General features: G+C 34.0%; 1 protein-coding gene across 3 annotated transcripts in view; it reads left to right on the forward strand.

Moving 5' to 3' along the window:
• CCDC141 (coiled-coil domain containing 141) overlaps positions 1 to 21,589 on the forward strand; it is a 257,825-nt gene that overhangs the window by 210,644 nt on the left and 25,592 nt on the right. For all 3 annotated transcript variants that reach the window (XM_031960388.1, XM_031960387.1, XM_031960389.1), the window contains 5 exons: positions 1,252 to 1,401; positions 14,213 to 14,353; positions 14,805 to 14,999; positions 16,466 to 16,649; positions 18,902 to 19,014. In XM_031960388.1, the coding sequence (XP_031816248.1) occupies positions 1,252 to 1,401; positions 14,213 to 14,353; positions 14,805 to 14,999; positions 16,466 to 16,649; positions 18,902 to 19,014 (783 nt within the window). The remainder of the gene's footprint in view (positions 1 to 1,251; positions 1,402 to 14,212; positions 14,354 to 14,804; positions 15,000 to 16,465; positions 16,650 to 18,901; positions 19,015 to 21,589) is intronic.

The raw sequence follows: 21,589 nt of genomic DNA on the forward strand, positions 1-21,589 counted from the left end.
CTAATTGTAGCTGGTAGTTGCACTATGATGTAAAACCAGTCCCCCTGGTGGCTAAAAGCATGCACAATACTATATTATAAGCTATAGTTATTAATATATATATTTTTTATTTCACTGCATGGCAAAAGAAGCAAATTAAAAAGAGAAATCAGAAAGCAAAATATATAGGTTCTAGAATCATTGAACATAAGAGACAGTTTCTTAGGTTAAAAATATGGAGTTAAATCTTTATCTAACAAATGAGGAAACTGAGTCCTAGAAAGGGGTTATGATTTCCCAGCAGAATAGTAGCAGAACCAGGATTAGATTTCAGGCCTCCTTATTTCCAGGCACTAATTCTTTTCTCTGTGATAGCTGATCTGCTTTATGATGTTCTAATAATAGTAATAGAAGAGTTAACAGTATGAAAACTAACTCAAAACTCTGATGAATAAAACACTAGAGTCCAATTAATTAAAAAAAACCTACCTTTCTTCCTTTCTCAGAATTTTGATGTGAAAGGGGACACATCCCATTACAGCATTAATGAAATCTTCTGACAGTAACTTTAAAATTATCACTGGACTGCAAGGAGCACACTGTGACTAAAATATCACCCCCTCATTTTCCTCACTCCCCCAAAACCCAAAAGGGATTCATATAAAAGAGACTGAATTAGTTTCAATTCCTATTCTAAGAAGTGTCATTTCTAGGGAAGGCTTATCCTCTCAAAAAACTTTATTTCTATAAGAGATTTTAGCAGAAAGGAGGAAAAGCTACAGGACTCTTATTTTGTACAAATAATGTAAATTGTTCTCAAATCTGCATCTGTAATTTAGCCTTGCAGTTTTTGAGCCAAGATTGGAGATATGCATAACATACCTAAGGTTAAGCTAGAAATGACAAGAAAATGATCATGTAAGAACCAAGTTTTCTAATGCATATTTTATGCTTTTTTGAAGGATAGATTATACCCTATAATGAATGGTGTCACTGAGATGGCCGGATCTGATGAACAAATGGTCTGAACATAGAGCTTCAGGGCTGAGAATGTAATTATTAGCATTTCCCATATTGGATGGTGACTTCTCTCTGAAACAATTGTATTTTAATAAGCTACAATTGGGGCAAATCAGAAGTCATTTTATCTAAAAACAACAGCAATGATGTCATTTAGAAATGTCATATTTCAAAGTGTGTGACAGTAGGCTCTTCTCATTGCTGTTTGATCTTTTTTTCCTCTGCCATTTTCTTTCTCTCTCTCATTTCTAGATCTGCTTTAATGTTTCTGCAAAGACTCTCCAGCAGGAGCTCGAAATACTCCAGGGTGACAATATAGCATGGCATTCCAAAGCCGATAAATATGAAGAGGAGCTGACTTGTGTCTTACAATACTGTTCTACTAAAGAAGAGATAAATGAGGTCTGGTGGAAAGGACTGATGAATGACCAAAAGCTAGTGTGTGAACTAATGCTGGTGGCTGCTTGGTATTTTATTCCTCATATATGCACTGTGTTGCAGCTGGTGGCTTCCTTCTTATCAATGGTTTTTAATCCATTGAGCATTAGTAGCCTCTGGGTTTGGGGCACCTGAGCTTCTTTCAAACTTGTTGATGTATGAACGTTTTCTCATGTAGAGGAAACAATGGTTCAGAATGGAATCTTTGGTGGAATTGTTGGGCACTGATTTTGACTTGGTTTCTAATTAGAGTGTATAGATTTCTTATAAAAATGGCTCCAGGAAAGGTAGTGGTATCCTTTTAATTTCCAACATTCTTTCTAATTCTAAATTCTATTGTCCTATGTCAAAGGCAATGCAGCTAGATATGGAAATCAGTGGAGTTAAAATGGAGACTATATAATTTTGGGGAAATTGGCCGATATTCTTTGAGAAAATACAGAGTAACAAAATACAATGGAAAGTATGCTCCATTTGCAGGGAGAATACATGCCATTTACTATCTATGTGACTTTAGGAAATTCTTATTTTCTCTAACCCTTCATTTCCTCATCTATAAAATAAAAGTAGACTAGATAGCCTCTAATATTCCTTAAATCTTCATTCCTATCATCAACAAGGTCAAATATATGCTCTTACTCAAACTGAGTGTTTCCCCTCCTGGGAAAACAAATATATCACAGTAAAATAGGCAACAAAAGAGCTTCTGTCCCCTATCCTTTTCCCTCCACCCTCCCTGTCTCTCTGTCTCTCTATTTCCTCTCTGTCTGTTTCTTTCTGTCTCTGTCTTTCTCTTCTTCTCTCCTGTCCATTTCTCCATCTGTTACCCATCTCTGTCTCTGTTTCTGTCTCTCTGTCTCTGTGTTTCTATCTCTGTGTCTCTATCTGTTTTTCTTTCTCTCCTCTCTCTGTCTCTTTCTTTCATTTCTCAAAAACACCTCCCTTCCCTACCCCATAAAAGCCCCTTTTTAGCTTTAAAGCTATGATTCTGTGCTTCAGTTTATCCAGACCCCTCTTTATGAAAAGGGAAGTAAATTCCAGAAAGGCTATTCAGCTTACCAAAAGTCCCTTCATAAGAGCTTAAATAGCACTTGGTTTCCTATGACACATAGGAAAATGAGTTGAATTCCGCTCCTCCCTTCCCCCTCAATCTAACCTCTTAGCCTCCTATGGTTTCCTGGTTCCACCAGGATAATACCACAAATTAGGATGTAGGGGATATGTCCATACCAGGATGGTCAACTAGATTGAGTACTTATGAGTTAAATATTCCTTTCTATCCCTTAAGGAAATCAGAAAGCCCTGCTCTAATCTATATTATGTTTATTCTATTAATTCTAGATCCAAAATTATTATCAGACACTGTCATCTCATAGCAATATAGTAAGAAAAATTAATCACTTAGCACTGACCTAGTGCCAAAATGCAGGGAATATCCACTTGCCATTAACCACAGCATAATTAGTCTCATGGTTTTAAATTTCAGGCAGGTGCATGGCCTATAAAATGACTATGACTTGAACATGGCATGAGAGAGAGAATGTGGCCCCTTCCCTTTTGGATCCAGAACAACAGGAACAGAGCTCTGACAACTATTTTTATTTCATCTCTGTGCAAATGATTGTAGAGTTTTGCTATCTTTTTTTGTGACCCAGGAGATATAGCTTTGGGACTGAGACAAGTTTGCTAGTTTGGGGCTATGAGTTATTATATATAGTTACTCTGCTATCCAGAGATATAATAATTGGGTCTTCTGGGTGCCCCTCAGTTATAATCCACAGCTAACATTTTTTTCCTTAGTAAAAACTTGCAATGCTTTGTTAGAGAAAACACCCAGGGACTTCAGCTCTTTTCTAAAACAGTAGTACAGTCTCATACATCTTGACTAGAGCAACTGGAGAGACATCCTTTTTGGTCGAGTTTTTTTTCCTGCTACAGACTTGTGATCCCTTGTCCCCGAAAAATCACTTTTTTGTACTCAAGGTCACATTGGATAGATGTTAAATCCTTTCTGTCTCTCAAATTCTGTGATTCTGTGACTCATTGCTTCTTTATCATTGTCTTTCCTGCACAAAAGAGGCCATTCTTAGTCTGTCAGAGATAGTCAAGTGAAGCATTTCTGTCTTTCTTTATGACATAGGTAGGAATTACTCCCAGCTTCCCTTCTCTATACTATGGGGAGACTAGCCAAGCTCTGTCATTTGTGGAGCTAAGTCTGGCTGCTGAGCTCCCAGATTCTGTACTTCTATTACAGGGCAATCGCCTCTCCATGCAAAGCCTTTCCTGAAGCCAAGGAGAACAGAGCTACAAATGTAGCTTCTGGGAATCATAAAAGTGTTTCTGGATTGGTCAGCCATGTGATATCAGAAATGACTAGCCTTGTACCAAAGAATAGTCCACAACTGATTCTGTAGTTTAGTTGGAGAGTTTTCCTATATATTCTTAGACTAGAGACCAGAAAAAGGGGATAGGGAGAAATGCTAGTATCAGTTTCCATGTTATCTCTAGCATTGAATGATATAATCGGGTAGGTTGGTATAGAAAACTCTTTTATTTGTACATAGAAGCCTATGCATTGTGGGTGAGTAGCAGATTTATTGAACATTGTTGTTTTATTGTCATTCAAAAGAAAATTTACAAATTTATTTATCATTTGTTCCTTCATTTTTAAATGGAAACAACAATCCTAGCTTAGTTTAATCAATAGAGAAAACTATCATAGAAGCATAGAAATTTAAAGCTGCAGGAAACCTTAGATATCATCTTGTCCCATAATATTATTAAATATATAAAGAAATTAAGGCTTAAAAGTGTCACACAGCTGCTACAAAGTCACAATGCTAGTCAAAGGGGAAGCCAGAATTTAAACCTATATCTCCTAACATTCAAAGAAATGCTTTCTCCACTATACTTTCCATTGTAATAGCCTATAAATCAACCAGGCATTTATTAAGCCTTCCTTCTATGCACCTTATAAAATACTCTAAAATTAAAAATGATATGTATAGGTTCTAGTCTGAGCCCTCTAACAATAGATGGAGATGGATAATAATTTAAAACAAAGACAGTTGTAAGACAAATTATAAGCAAGTTCATATTGCTATAGTATAGACTGCACTTGAGGAGGAAGCAGGGTTTTGTGGACAGAGTGGCCAACACAGAAGATCTGAATTTTCAAATATCAGTTTCACTATTTACTAGGTATGAGGTTGTCTTATCTTGGTAAGATGCAGGTTTTTCTTATAAAAATAAGGATATTTTCACTATTTAATCCACAGGGCTATTGACAGAAAAAATGCTTTGCAAAGTCCTATGTAATTATGAATTATTATATAAGTTTTGAGAAAATTTAGAATAAGAGAAGTGCCCCTGAAGTTGAGGAAAATGGAGAAGGCTTTTTGGAGGAAGTGACATTATCTTGGTTTTAAAAGGTTTAAAAGAAGGATATCCAGCAGGTGACAGAGAGTACAAGTAAAGTCAGATATGAAGATGTCCTAAGAACATATAGTGGATAAAAATTCCATTAAGTGTTTATTAATAGAAGCTAGCTTCAGAATCAGGAAAACCTGTCTTCAAAACCTATCTGTGATACCTACAAGCTAAGGGAGCTCAGGTAACTCGTAACCTTTCAGTGTCCTGGACAATTCCTTAAGACATTAATAGAATGCAGTTTCTGATATGTATCAGTGAAGTAAATTATGAACTTAGATGAAGTTTACATACATCTTAGATGCTTTCTCAACCAATGATATCACAGATAGTATGAATCAACAAAACAGGACTGAGTACCAGCCTGCTAGATGCTGAGTATCCAAGATAAAGAACAACAGCAGCACAATCCCTGACTTCAGGGAACAACCTGACTGGATGTGGGAAATGATACATGCACAGATTAGTAAGATAATAAGGTGAGATCAGTAAGGGCAAAATATATTAGGAAAATTAGATGTGTTAGATATCATTTTTGCCTCGGGGAAAGAGTATATCAAGAGAGGCTTTAGGGAAAAAGTGGCATCTAGGCTCATGATTGAAGACAGAATTTCAAGAAGCTGGGATGAAGAAGGAGCAAATTCCAGGCAAAGGTATACGTGCAGACTGCTTAAAAATGCAAAAAAGGGAGAAGCCAGAGTGAAATTGGAGAACATTGTCCCTGTGAGTGCTGTTGTATATTATTAACAGAAAGAGGAAGTCTAAATAAAAAATGCAATAAATTAAGGTAGATTTGATTCTCATTATAAACATATGTAGGTGCCGTACAAAATAGTACTAGCTCCCTGGGCTTTCACAATTAATTCAGGCTTACTGGAAAAGTAATTGTAAGGTATATTTCCAGTGCTCCTTAGTTTAAATAATAAGTACTTGTGTTTTCTGTTACAGAACTCAAAATAATAAGAAACAGCTGATTTCCACAGTGTAATAAATGATAGTATTTGGCATATAGACATTATTATTACTGTTATATCTGGAGCACTTGAAACACTAAGTAGAATTAATTTTTATTGAACTAATTTTTATTATTGTTTACAGAGGACAGAGTCCTACATAAAACAGTAATATTAGATTCCTGACAAACAGCAGCCTACCATTTTATTAAGTCAGCTCCAGAACTTAATAGAAATGATATATCTTATATGTTGCTTGGCTGCCAGTGTTACAAATCCTTCACAAATGATGTTTACATGAATACTAATAGACTACCAACATACTTATCAGTGGGCTAATCAGAGTCCTTGGGAGGCTCTTCTCTCAGCATCAATCTGGAAAGTATAGTTGAGTTGCATCTTGTCTGTATGGTCTTTGTTGCTTTCTTTAGTATATAAATCACTCATCTTCTCAATGCAATTTCATATTTTGCCTGTCATCACTCCATGGCATAGTATATTCAGTTACTTCATCTGTCAATGATAGAAAAAAAGTGTGTCAAAATCAGTTTACACTGTATTAATTAGATGGACTTAACTCTGCTAAAAGGAAATCATAGGTGTCTACATGGCTCACTGGATAGAGCACCAGCCCTGGAAGGCAACAGGGCCCAAGTTCAAATCCTGTTTCAGACACTATAAGACTGTTAGCAAGTCATTTAACCCTGTTTGCCTTAATTCCTAATCTATAAAATGAACTGGAGAAAATACTTATGGATCTTTGGCAAGAAAACTCCAAATGGGTGTCGCAAAGAGTCAGACATGATGGAAATGACAGTGGCCACAAAGGGAGGCCACATTGGGTTGTGGGAGAGTAAATTGTTTAAGGGTTTTAAATGCTGTATTTATGGAATTATGATGTGCTGCCTTTTCTGGGCAGGATAACAACAATAATCAAACCAATAAGAAGGAATAGGTGAATAACATATATATTAAAAAATAATTATCCTGGAAAAATATTTTTAAACACTTTTGAATTGTTCCATAATAAAAATACATTAACTATATAATGCCCTTCTATCTAGAACATAGATGAGAACCAATGAATAAATACATTTTTGAAAGTCTTCACAGTAACTTAAAATGTATACCATAATGTCTATGCCCATGTGCTACACATGAAATTTATGTATAGAGGAGTTTCTCAGGCCATTCATGTAGGGCCTACTTGTAATTATTGTATACATAATTCAAGTAAATTTGATGATTTTTTTTAGCAATCCCTAAACTCCAGCCTTTAAAATTTATTACATGTATGTCCCTGACTTCTCTCTTCAACAGTTTGTCTCTATTTCCTCATCTGTAAAATGAGGATCATAATAGCCCCCCCAAGTTGTTGTGAGGATAAAATAATATTTATAAAATGCTTTGTGGTCCTTAAAATATTATATAAGTGCTAGTTATTATTAAGTACTATATCTTTTTCTGTGACCAGAAAGGGTAAAAAATGCATTAGCTATGCTGCTCTTCAGATAACAAGACAAACAGTCACTATTCAGTCTTTATTCAAAACATTTGTAGCTGGGTAAGACCTGCCTAAGCTTTATATACCTCTTGAGACGACAGAATTATTTCAAAATCATTCTCAGGCATTGGCATAGTATATTTATAGAGAAAAAAGTCTTATACTGTACAAGGACTAAAAATGAACAGTAGCTTGGTACCAGTTAGTGAAAGTACAAATGAGCCCAATCCAGTCATGAGTATGCATCTTGACGACTCTCATCACTGAGAATAGCATAAATTATTGAGAGCATATTCTGCTAAATAACCCAAAAGATAGATCATTATTGATTCTTCATTGTAGGGTGGCAATGACCTTGGTTGTTTGGTGTTAGCTACAAGAGTATCTATCAAATTATTAAGTCTTCAGGCTTTGGTCTATAAGTGAATCATATATCTGCCATTCTATAAAACAAGTAAATCTGGAAAGATAATAACAGACATTTATGTGATACTTTCAATTTTCCAAAGTTCTTTACATATTTTCTCATTTAATACTTAAGCAAATCTTGAGAGTAAGGATTGTAGGTATCATTTCACACATTTTACAGATAAAGAAACTGAGGAACACAGAGATGACTATACTTAAGTGTGGCCAGAAAGCCCTGAATTCAAATTAAGCCTTAGACACTTACTAGTTGTGTGACCCTGAACAAGTCATTTAACTTTCCCTCAGTTTCTTTACCTGCAAAATGAGCTGGAGAAGGAAATGGCAAACCACTCCAGTATCTTTGCCAAGAAAACCTCAAATGAGGTCACAAAGAATCAGACAAAACTAAACAACAATATACTGTAATAATCAGAAGCAAAATTGAAAACCGGGTTTTTCTAATTCATAGTGCAGTACTTCATGTTTACTAGGCTAAGCTATGTTGTCTCTCTTTATAAGAAAAATATGGCCACCAAATGAAGAACTTTTGTTATATCCACAACTTCTCATGAAGATTATTTGGTTAGATAGAGAGGGTAAAGCTCTGTACACACCTGGGTGGGAGAGTAGAGAGAACACTGGGGTTGGACTCAAATCTCACCTCAAACACTTACTAGTTGTGTAACCCTCCGCAAATCATTTCACTTTGTTTCAACTATAATTTCATCCTTTGTAAAATGAAAGTATTGGACTTGACTTCTGAGATCCCTTTCAAATCTGTAATCCTATGGTCTGTAAACAGGACATTTACCTGTATTCTAGAAATATTAAGTGAGGTAACCCTATGTTGATTGTTTTTTTCCACATGAAAACTGACTCAAATATTTTCTGTGGAAGTGTTTACTCCTGTCTATTATCTATCAGCCCCAAAATGGTAGGGGAGAAAGAAAAAAGACAAACCAAACATTTAGAAAGTTAAGTTTCCCAAAAGGTTTTTTTTAAATGTATGAATTATATTTTCATTTCAATCACCGTGATGCTTATTGGTAAATCCAATATACGGTGATTCTTGCTTGAGGCTATAGTTTACCAGTTGCCTCTATTGATAGCCTCCAGTTTAGCAGTTGGCTTTTGATGTCTCTGAACATTCTCTGACAGGCTGACTAAAATTAGAAACAGCTGCATGAATCATGACACCATGGATGAACAAGAATGATACCTACTTCTGTCAGATGAGAAAACAGAAGTGAGATTGTGGAGTGGGGAGGAGAAGGCAGAATGAACATGAGATGAAAGAGTTGGCTAGATTTTTTTAAATTGAAGTTAGTAAGTGAGAACTTTAGGAGTGGTTAAGAGATTTGTCTTTTGTTGTATATATAAAGTCTTTTCTAGGACTCTGTGGCTGTTTATAACTTCCACTTAGAATGATGGTAGTATTGAATGTGGGTTGGGAAAAGAACATGGCTTTAAGTTTGAATTGGTTCCCCAGTGAAGCCAAAAGGGAAAAGTATCAGCAGCTGCAAATGTTAGACAAGAGATCTCATGTGTCAGAAATGAGCTGATTCCATTTCAGCATACCCACATTGCCTTATAAATCATCTTTGTCACAAGGGTACAAAGTGAAGTATACTGAAATAAACTCTTGCTCATCTTTTAACAACACTTAATTTCAATTTCTGAACTTGACTTTTCAAGTTTGATGATATGGAGTCTAAGTATTAGTTCTAAGACTGTTCCTCATCAACTTGTTTTCAAAAAATAAATTATTCTTTCTAGTATGAAGGAACAGATATAGCAAATTTAATAACACACAGGGTCCCAACCTTTACATTTGACCAAAATTTTATTTCTAATTTGGAGGATTTGGATGAATTCTAAGAAAGAGGTTAATGTATCCGGGGGGAAAAATCAGATCAAACTAAATGATCTTTTGGGATAATGCAAATGATTCAAGGGTGTATCTTGGGTATTCTCTGTTTTCCCAAGCATGATAGATGGGATGCCTGGAGCTAGAGAGAAGTCTAAGTCAATTATGTCCCTTGGGACCATGAAGGCATCTGCCACAGTTATGCATGCATATAGGCGTTGATATTTTGATCCAATGATGGAATTCATTTCCCCTTTTTATATCTAACTCACATGCCTTCCTAATCCCCAGATGGGACATAATTTTAAAACTTTATTGATTCTTTGGTAACTATGTTAATGGGACAATAATAGGATTTTTTAATTTGATAATTTTCCAACCAATAATTAATTGGATGCTCTTACTTTGCGAAGTATTTTTTCTTTTTTGGGATCATATGTTTTTTCTTATTCAAAGCATGTTATTTAAATATTATGTATTGTAAATGTAGGTGTTTAATATTCTCTATCTCCTTGCTTTAGTCATGACTTAAAACTGGTCTAATAATCATATTTTCTATATTAGCATCATAAATACTATTAATCTAATAGTATTATATACTATATAGTAATAAATGCTAATTAATAAAAACAAAAACTATAAGTCATTCATAGGTAAATCTAGATAAGAATTCTAGCTCTTACATGAATAGCAGAGGCAATGCTGATATTGTTCCAATTATTCAAGTCAGCTGGCACTTTGCCAATGATTTCTCTAAGTGTTAAAGATAAGTCCAAGAAATATCTTGACTAAGTTGACCCATTGAGATGTTTGTCCCCATAATATAGCAGAATTTTAAATAATCATTCTGATAAAATACTTTGTAGGGCAGCCAGGGTGTTATGACACTATAAACTGGGCATGTAAGCAATCTTTATTCCTTCTGAAATTATTTGTTTGCTGTCATTGAGAAATGGTTTACATGTTATCCCAGCTTCTATTAACAACTTACATTTCACAGTATCTTGGAATAGACACTCAATAAATATTTATTGAATTATCTGCCATAATATGGCCAAACTTTCAGATAACTGCCTCCATATGAACACATGAAACAGTAAGTATTGCTTATTGTTGAATTCCTCACTATTTCAGGGTTTCAGGGGATGATGGAGAACACAAAAAGTAAGAAGCTTCCAATACATTCTGTGTTGGTAATATTTTGAGGTTCAGGAGAATACTTATCAGGTTGACATAGTTTATGTTAAAACTATGGATCAATTGAATTAAAAAGAGGATTTTTTATTCTTTGGTCAGATATTTTCATTTGTCATAAAAGAACTTTGTTTTAGTTGAATGCAACAGTGAATTCTCTTAGATTTTGTGTTTCATAATCTACAAATAGCAAATCTCTTCCAGAAAATATGAGGAATATAATTATTTAATGTGTTCAGAGCAAGAATTAAATACTTTGCAAGTTCCTATTGATTCTTTTCTTCCATTTTATTTATGTCATGCTTTTGACATTTACCATCTTTATACAGAGATATCTAGGTGACTTAAGAAAATTTTGCATAAAGTGGATGTTTGTGAGAACTGATCTGATTTGAAAAGAGAAGAAAAAGAATAAAATTAGACTACATATATATATAATTATAAAGGATATCTAAAACAAGAGTTTTAAGATGTTTAGATGTTTAATCTAAAAAAATTCAAATCACCACTACTATTTTTGTAATACCCCTTATTCAAACCATTGAATTTAAGAACAATAACAGTAAAAATGGAAGGATTTAGAGTAAGGTAGGTTCTAATTAGGGTGGAAAATGATCATATATATTCAAATTTGTACTTTCTAAAGTTATAATTATGTAAAATATTGTGATTGGGTTCTGTCTAATAGAAGTATTAGTACAAATTTTAAAATTTTGTGACCACTTCATAAGATTCATTATTCATACTAATCAGGACCTAGCTATAAATTCGTTAGAGGAGTATTTAGTAACAAAATAATAATTCATTTGGGAATATATGATAATCAAAGGAGCTGTGGAAGCAGACAACTGGGAGTTTTATTCCCTTCTGCTATTTATAAACTGGAATCAAAGCCTATCATTCTATAGTTACTAGCTGTGTACAATACAATCATTAAAAATTTAGTTAGTGTCTACTATGTGCCAGGAATTGTACTAAGCATGGGAAATACAAAATGTGGCAAAAGACATTTCCTGCCTTCAAAGAATTTACAATTTAATAGAGAGGCAATATGCACACAAATATATAGAAAGCAATATATATACAGGATAAATAGGAAATATTTTAAAGAAGGAAAGTAATGGAATTAAGAGAAATTGGGGTTGATATCCTATAAATACATTTTTACTGAAGAATACCTGTTAGGGAATAAGATATAAGAAGACTGGAAAGGTAGAAAGGAATCGGGTTATAAAGGACTTTGAATGCCAAACAAAGCATTTGGTACTTGTTTCTGGAGACAATAGGAGGCTAGTGGAATTTATTGAGTAAACTGGAGGTTGGGGGATGGGCAAAGTAGGAAGGGGAAGGATTTAGGGGAAAGATAATGAGTTTTCTTTTGGACATATTGAGTTTAGATGGCTAGTAGACATCCACTTTTAGAGGTCTGCAGTTTGGAGATCCAAAATTGGAAGTGAGCAGAGAGATTGGGGCAAGGCTGTTAAATTGAAGAATCCGCAGCATAAAGATGGGAGCTGATGAGAATTTCAAGTGAAGTAGCACAGAAGAGAAGAGCTCCCAGGAAAGAATCTCAAAGAACATTTTTGGTAAAAAAAAAAGCATTATCTAGAGGAGGATCCAGCAAAGGAGACAGTGAATAAGGGGTCAGATACGTAGGAAGAAAACCTAAAGAGTGAAATCCCCAAAATCTAGAGAGAAGATAGTTTTAGGGAGTCAAAGGTTGGAGAAAGATTAAGGAGATTGAGGACTAAGAAAAAGCCATTGGATTTGGCAACTAAGAGGTCATTAGTAATTTCGAGAAAGTGGTTTCTGTGTAATGATAAGGTCAGAAACCAGATTATAAGAGATTAAAAAGAAAGTAAGAGAAAGTAGAAACACATATAAATTTTTTCCACTCATGACCCCTTGCCCTGGAGAAATTTTTATATGACTAGGTATACATGTATATAAAATAGGTATATAAGTCAATCAACACTAACAATAAATCATAATTTCTCAACCCCCACATTCAGTTATATGACTCCATGTGGAGTCATTACCCACAGTTTAAGAAACTTTGTTGTAGGCAACCTTTTTGAGAAATTTAGCTACAAAAGACAGAAAAATACAATGCATTAATTAGCCTGAATGGAAAGATCAGGTGAGTTGTGTTTTTTGTTTGTTTGTTTTTTTAGTATAGGGGAGACATGGACATATTTATAGATAACTGGAAATAAGCTAGCAGAGAGGGAGAGACTGAAAATAAGTGCAAGAGTGGGGATGAGAGAAAGCAATATGTTGGAGTATATGGGATAGAATGGGATCTCTTGAACAACCAGTCTAAGTTTCCACTGATATAAAATTTCCTAATTCACAGTCCTGTTATAAAACTCAAAGAGATGATATATATAAAATATATTTTTTAAACGTAAAGTGTGAGAAATATCAGTATCAGAACTAGAGTTCTTTATCTGGGATCCAGGGATCTCAAGGATTCCAAGAACTTGAATGGAAAAATAAATTACACTTTCATTTTCACAAGCTTTTGGTTTCCTTTGTAAATCTATATATTTTATTTTATGATTTTAAAAAACATTCTCCAAAGGGATCCATTGGCTTTACCATAGGTTATCAAAGGGGTCCATGACAAACAAAAAAGTTAAAACCCATTAGATAGAAGTTTTGTTCCAAGATATTACATCACGTTTTCGATTTTTAGAGTGGAGTCATTGATAGCAGGTTCCTTTTGGAATCAGGATGATCTAGTTTCAAGCTGATTCTCTGATATTACTTCTCCATGTGATTCTTAGCAAGTCATACAGTCATCCAGTGCTTCAAAAAACTCTCTAGGTCTGAAATTTCAGAAAATGGATAATCTCCATTGGTAGAGGAAGTTTCCTTACAACAAATGAAATTACAGGGCTAGAGCAGGAGTTGGCACATAACAGCCTGGAAAACTAAGGATGATTTTTGTTTTGAAATTTTAATAGTTATTGAATTAGTTAATTTTAATTTAATTAGTGTCATATATTTTAAAATAACAATTTTCTTAGCTATAGCCATACAAAAGAGGAAGCAATTTGGATTTGACCTGGAGACCATAGTTTGTTGGCATATCATATGTGTGTATATATATATATATATATACATATATAATTGTATACATATAAACATGCATAAGCATATTTGAATGTACATATTGCATAATACATAAATAATGTACAATGCAGACATACATTTGTAAAAATATATTTACACACATATATATACACACACACAAACATATACATTTATATTCGTTTGAGCAGATCTATTTTCTATTGAACAGTGCTCTATGTCAAAGTATATGATTGATTAGTACCTTCATATACTAAAATTATAAATCATTAAGGCATGATATTAATGTCATTTAAAATGTATTTTCTCTTTCTCCAATTGCAGCATAGAGAATCATTCAAAGATATTAAAAAGAAATTTAACAATTTGAAATTTAATTATTCCAAGAAAACAGAAAAGGCTCGCAATTTGAAAACCCTCAAAAATCAAATTCAACAAGTGGATGTTTATGCTGAAAAAATGCAGGTATGTATTAAACCTCATGGACTATATAATTGTATCTCTGTTGTTGTTTTTTTTTTCACTTTTCATCTCTAAAGTTCCACTTCATTATTGGTTTTGTCCATTGTAGGAGGTTTACATGGACAAGGTTTCAATAAGTCCTACAGATTTCAATGCCCTTGAACTCCTAGGCTAAGAATTATTTATGGTTAATTACCATGAATCTAATGCTTTAAAAAGAAAAGCAAAAAAAATTCTGCTAATTTGAAGATTATTCAATCTTTATATATGTGTGTGTGTATAACATAGATACAGATATATGATAATTAGTATTTTTAAAAGACAACAGTTAAGAATTGCCTCATTTCTCTTATATAATTGTTCTTTAGAAGTGCCCTTTATTATTATACATTGAAATGATTTGTTTTTATATTACTATAACTTTAAGTATAATATTAGTTTTTCTTTTTCTCAGACCCTAAAGAAAAAAATGGAAAATTTTGAGAACAAAATATCTGATTCTTTATTAAATTACCCAAAAAATAAAATAACAGTCCTCTTGGAATCAGTAAAGGACTTAAAGAAACAAGTAGATGAATTTGGCAGAGTTGTGGAAGATTACAAGAAGAATTTGGATCTGACCGAGCATCTTCAGGAGATTATGGAAGAGGTATTAACCCAAGTCTGAACAAGATTTTGCAGTTAGAATTAAAAAAGAATAATGAGACCACCTGGTCTAATTGGCTTGAAGTTGTTCATAACATTTAGGAAACTTACATTAAAGCAAATAATTCTCTATTTCACTAATCAAATTTTTAGACATAGTAGAAATGTAAGGGATAGCAAATAGGCTTAGAAATAGTTATAATCACCTTGGAATTTAGTTTAAAAATACTCTAAAATTTGCATATATTTCTCAATCTTTGAAAGGATTCAAATTTTTGTTAATGTATCTATAATGGTAGGAAGAATTATATTTTTGTGTTTAGCAATGGTGGTAAGACTTAGGTTTCTCTATGGGAAGTGAAGATTGCTTTGTGATTTTTGTCAGTTTATGGAACCCAGGATATAGGACTCTGCATGTGATTTTTTACCAAGTGACTTAGATAGTCACTTAACTAGTAAATGCTGGAATGGGGGACTTGGACCCCCTCTACCAGACTTCAAACCAGTTGCTTCTTCATTACACTATATACCATACACATACATGTAAACATACATTTATACACATAAGTGCACATATACTTTTATATATGTGCAAAATAAATTATGAATAAAGCTTTTCATATTACATTCCTAGGAAACTTTATGCTAGGAAAGCATTGTGCACACTATGAGAGATTTATTATGACTAATGCATAGTGCGCACATTTGTTGCCTTTAATATAGTTGAATTCATCACTTGGACATTGCATTAAAGCTAATCATTCTTCTATATGTGAACAAGTTGACAATTTTGTGGCTGCTATGTGACATTTATTTAAAGCCTAGCTCCTAACAGAGTTGGGCTTTTCTTATCTCTCCCTCTGCAAGAGGGCTTCTGTCCTGTGTCAGACACATTCCTTTCATCATTGTTATTTATTTTTAGTGATAAACAGTTTCAATTCTCCTCTAGGCTCTAGAAATATGACTGGTATCTTTTCTGAGTGATAGGTCAAAGTGCTCTTCCCTAAAAAAGCTCCCTTCTGTTCTTGGGTTAAATACTATCCTAAGTGGTTTTATTTGGTCACATTAAAATGTTATATTGCCAGTAGAGTATATTTGGTTGTGTTTTTTTTATTCTTTGGAATTGACATTTGGGATTTTTTAAAGGCATTAGATGCTAATTGTAACTAAGTTTACTCTTGATAGTTATTAATTCTCTCTCAAGGTATTGTAGAGAAGATTCAAAAAAATCTAAGGAAGAAAAAAAAAGCCAGATCAGATCCTATATTTCTCTAATTCTTTTTTTCTTTGTTATCCAAATACAAAGCAATAAGATCACTTTCTGCCATCTGTTTTATTATGATTTAGAAAATACTCTCAAATGAGCAAGGGAATTCTTGAAAATGAAAAATAAGCCCTTCGATGACTACCATTATAAACTTTACACAGATGGCTCCTTTTCAATCTTTTTGCTCTTTCCCATTAACTTAGTGTCAATTTTGGTGCGACGAAGCCAGTGCTACGGTTGTTAGAGTTGGGAAGTACTCCATGGAGTGCAAGACAAAGGAGGCCATAGACATTCTTCATAAGCAGTTTAATAAGTTTATTATGCCTACGGTGCCCCAGCAAGAAGAGAGGATTCAGGAGATCACTGACCTGGCTAAACGCTTATATGGTGAGAGCTCTTTTAAGGCTTCTGGTAATGTGCTATTGAACAAATTTGTATTGAGCTTAATCCTGTAGAAAATGAACATGCTTCAAGTCCTCATGGCTCCTCATCACACTGCTTCAAGACTCAAGATGAGCCCCAAATCTACCAAAACTAAATATAGGGGATCAGAGAGAGGAAATCTTGCAAAAAAAGTGGGAAAATGCTAGCTTTAACCTCCTTCTTTGTCTAGCCCATTTTCCCCAGTTGCCTTCTCTTCAGCTCATTCCATTGTTCATCTCTAGGACAACAAAATCAGAATAAAATAATAACCTTGGGTAGCAAAAAAAATAAGAGAAGCCAAGAAATTGAGGTATCTTAAAAAATAAAATCATGAAGAAAATAAATTAAAAATACTCTCTCTTTAAACAGAAAATTGAGGAAAATTATGCTCTTGAATCTCTGTGAAATGTTTTGGACTCATTGTGAAGGAAAGAAGAAAATTACCTTCTTGCCTCTTTTCCTTGTGAGAGGCAACAAGGTGTCAGTTGTGGAGAGTTGATTGGGTACAAAGACCTAGGTTCAGTCCCACAAGTGAGAGATCCCAGGTTACACTGCTGGTGTCACTAAACTTTACATAATCACTTAACTTGATAAAAGCAATTATTATTGCCAATAGACCCATAATTAATAAAATTTTTAGTAATTACCCAAAAAGTGTGTCTGTCAGATTTTACATACATTATACTCCCTAGTCCTATAAATTGTAGAGAAGGTGAATACCAACTCATTCTGCCAATGAAATCTCAGGTCCAGTTCCCATTGCTGCCTTGCATTCCCTTACTCACATCATTTGGCAAATAGAAAAATCTCTTTTTTCTTTCTCTCGAATAATAAATACAGCCTACCTATCAAACTGAGAAATTCTGATTTCCCATAGCTCCTTTAAACATTTCTCCTGTTTCATAATCTATCATATGGGCTTGGATAGTATGATGATAATGAACCTAATAAAAATATTCTGTGTATACTCTGATATCATTCCTATGAGACCAAAGATAGTATTCATGACTAATAAAATCCATCTTGAGTGGGTACAGCACCAGGTGGCCACAGAATACTAAATTTGAAGACACAGTTTCTGCCAAGGGGATATTTTCCCTTGGAACTCAATCAAGTATCTAGGAATGGGCAACCATGGTATCTCACAATGTCCTTCAATTAACATATATGCAGTTCCTTGTGATTACATTACAGCTCTGGTTTTTCTATAGTCTTCGGAGAGATAAAAAATAAAACAAGAGCAAAGGTAACATAAAATAAAAATGAGGGAGACTAAGAAGAGGTCACCATGGAAGATATCTTGAATGAGAAACACTTTTTACAACCCTTCTTTTTGAGGAATTGACCATGGTGTTTCCATCCAGTGATACTAGCTAAGCTTAAAGCTGCTTGAAATACTTATTCCCTATTTCCTTGTCTTACCTAAAGATATGGGGGAAAGAGGCACAGGGTATAGAAAAGACCCCTACTGTGAAGTGAGTTGTTGGTATGGAGATACTGAGATTTATTCTGGAATGTTTTAGTTTAGGGGAAATATCCCGATTCCATTTGGCTTCTTTTCTCTGTAAACCTAGAAAGCTTCAAAAAAGAGAGGACAAATAAAGTTTGTAAATTGTTCAGAGCCCTTGGACAATTTTCAGGTTAGAAAAGTAGTGATCCAATCACTTGAATTTATTGTAATTAAGTATTCAAAGTTTTCTCCTGCTGTCCTCTTACCACAGTCTCAAATGCAAAAATAATGTGTACTTGTTTAGGAAACAAGTAAAATTATACCCCAAATAAGGTCACAAATAGTCACATATGATTGAATAACAACAAAATTTAGGGTTTTGAAAAAGATGAAGACTTCTAGAACTGAGGGATCAAGAAAATTTCTTATATGGGGGATGGCACTCAAATATAGTCTAAAAGGAAGTGGAGGATTTCCATTGGTTGAAATGAGGAAAGAGAATATTCCAGATATGGATAACAGCTCATACGAAGGCAAGAAGATAGGAAATGGAATGCTGAGGTTAGATATCAGGAAATCCTATTAATCTGTGTGCTTTCAAGTTGGTCTTTTCTTAGTATAGTCATATTCTGGACACCACAGGTATTTTGCCAGAATAGCTGGCTAATTATCAGCCCCTGACATTCTAATGATGTTATGGACTTTTTGGACTTTTCTCTGAAAGATTTATCTTTAAGTAATTTCTCTCCTTCCTATCCATTGCAAGGTCTGGAAGAAGGGCAAAAATATGCGGAGAAAATAATAACAAAACACCGAGAAGTTTTGGAAAGCGTGACTGAATTGTGTGGCTCGCTAACAGAACTTGAACAGAAGCTGGAGGTAATTTTTTTTTCCCAGAATACCTCTTTTCAAGTCACTTTTAATAAAAATGTGTTGATCAAATGTCTGATACTAAGATGTATTAATAAAAATTCTCAAGAGTGAGAATGGGCACATTTGCTTCACAGCTTTCCAACAAGATTATCTGGGTGTCTCCTATAATTAATTCTCCTTCTTTTCCATCATTGCAGAGCAAAAAACAAAAACACACACAAAAAACCCCCTAAAAACAACCATTGTTGTTTTTGGCTAAACAAAATTGTAGTGGTTATTCAGATTACATTTTTCCTATGCCATTTGACAAAAAATAAATGTTTACTGTGAAGACTAAAGCAATTGCTAATAGATATATATCTAATGTCTATTACAGTTGCTTTAGTTGTGGACTAACACACAGACATACATATATATAATATATATAAATATCTATCTACATATACTGTATATATATATATCCATTGGTAGATGATGGATATAGATTTTCTTTATATTGAGGTCCCAAAGATACAATACATCTTCATTACATTTATAATCCATTGGATTTTCAGGAACTTTCAAATCAAATATTACCATTCTTAATACAATAAAAGTAATCTTAGGCAATATCAAAAGAAAGCATATTTAACAGTATCTAGATAAAACTAATGCAACTGGTTGAAAACAAAAATTCACTATTTCATGAAAATTTTTTGAAAAATCTTACAATTTGGCTCTATTCTGCCAATTCAGATATCTCTCTCACTATTTCACAGCACATTGCAGTTCCAATCAGATGACTGCTTACTGTACAAGTCACGCTCTTTCTGTTCCCAAGTCTATTTATGCTGAGCTCCCCACCTCCATCCACTTCCATCCACTTCTCTACTTCTGATCTATTTTTAATGTCAGGTTTATATTTCATTTGGTACATGAAAGCTTCCTTACCTTCTCTGATCCCTAGAAGAGACAGTTAGAGGATCCAGAGGATAGAATTTCTATGCTGGGCTTGAAGTCAAGTAGATCCGAGTTCAAAACCAGTTTCAAACATTGTCTACCTGTAGGACCCTGAGCAAGTGACTTAACCTCTGTTTGTGTCAGTTTTAGCACAAATGCCCCTTTCCTCAGGGCTATTATGAAGATCATAATGAAATAATATTTGAAAAATACCATAGTGCCTGGCAAACAGAAGGAACTGAATAAAAACTTCTCTCCTTCTTCCTTCTAAGACCTGCAAATATTTATAAAACTTAAGTCATCTATTTTTTGTGTGCTATGTGTCACTTGAACTAGATTTCAAATTCTTTGAGTAGGTAGAGTATTCTTGCACATCATCTCTCATGGTATTCATAGTACCACCTATCATAATACAAAACACATTAGTTACTACCTGGAAGGAGCATATAATATATACATACATAAAATATACATATGTGAAATATTAAAATAACAAAATTATCTAGTACATGAATAAATGTCATAAGGAAATATGCAGAAAATAAATTTTACAGTAATTCAGAGTTGGGGGGCACTAGCATAGGAGGTCTACGTTTTGCCATCAATTAACTCTGTGATTTCAAGTTAAGTCATTTTATTTCCCCAAGATTAGGGGAATTGAGTAAATGACCTCTAAAATCCTTTTAATTCAAAGTTTCTATATTCATTTGTGATAATAGATGGATTCCTTTATGCCTCTTATTTTCCCTCAGACTTTTGCCTCCCTTCTCACGCCATAACTGTCTGAGAGCTCCTTGGAGCTAACACAAATCATTACCAAATTGTTATTAACCCACACTTTATAAAGTGCCTCCACCATTGGAAGCCCACTCTCTTCCTCAGTCTTATTCCTTGTACTCTTGGATTTCTCCTTTCTCTTTTTAAATATTTCCCATTTATTTTGCTTTTAGTCACTCATGTTTCTATTTTTTTCTACTTCATTTAAACACTTTTATTACTCCCCCCTAACCCTGACTCTAATACATCAGTTCTTCTGAATAGTTTTCATTTGCAATGCTTCTATTCAAAGAAATCTCCTAAGGTACTTCTTTTCCCCACTATGAATCTTTGAACTATCAACCTTTTCTAAAACTACTTTCCTCTCTAGGTAAAGTGAAGGGAAATAGATGAGGAATATTTCTCTTTTTTCTTGTACAATTCCTAGTTTCTGTCAAATCATAACTTAAATACTACTGTAATGCCAGAGAAACTGAGGCAAGATAGAGATCAGAGAGTTTTTTAATATTTTACTTGAGAGAGAGATTGTCTGAGGCCAAAACAGTATCCATATTGACCCCAGCAGACTGAATGGGACTCAAATCTCAAAGCATTCAATGTCAAATGAAGAATTCCAGGGATTTTTATAAGCCCCAGAAATCGGGAGAGACAAAGGTGGGGGGGGGGGGGGGGAGGGTAGAGCACTGGTGAGCAGACCATAAATTTGGTTCTGACATGTTGGGGGTAAGGACCATCAATTCTTGATAACTTAGGAAGACTTAGGAGCCAGGATGTCTGAAATAGAAGATTTCCTCCTTATCTGAGATTAAACATTTACAATTTATGATCCTAGAGTTGCCAGCCCTAAGTTATATCAGTCCTAATG

The sequence above is a fragment of the Sarcophilus harrisii genome, chromosome 3 (genome assembly GCF_902635505.1).
Source record: "Sarcophilus harrisii chromosome 3, mSarHar1.11, whole genome shotgun sequence".
Classification (NCBI taxonomy): Eukaryota; Metazoa; Chordata; class Mammalia; order Dasyuromorphia; family Dasyuridae; genus Sarcophilus; species Sarcophilus harrisii.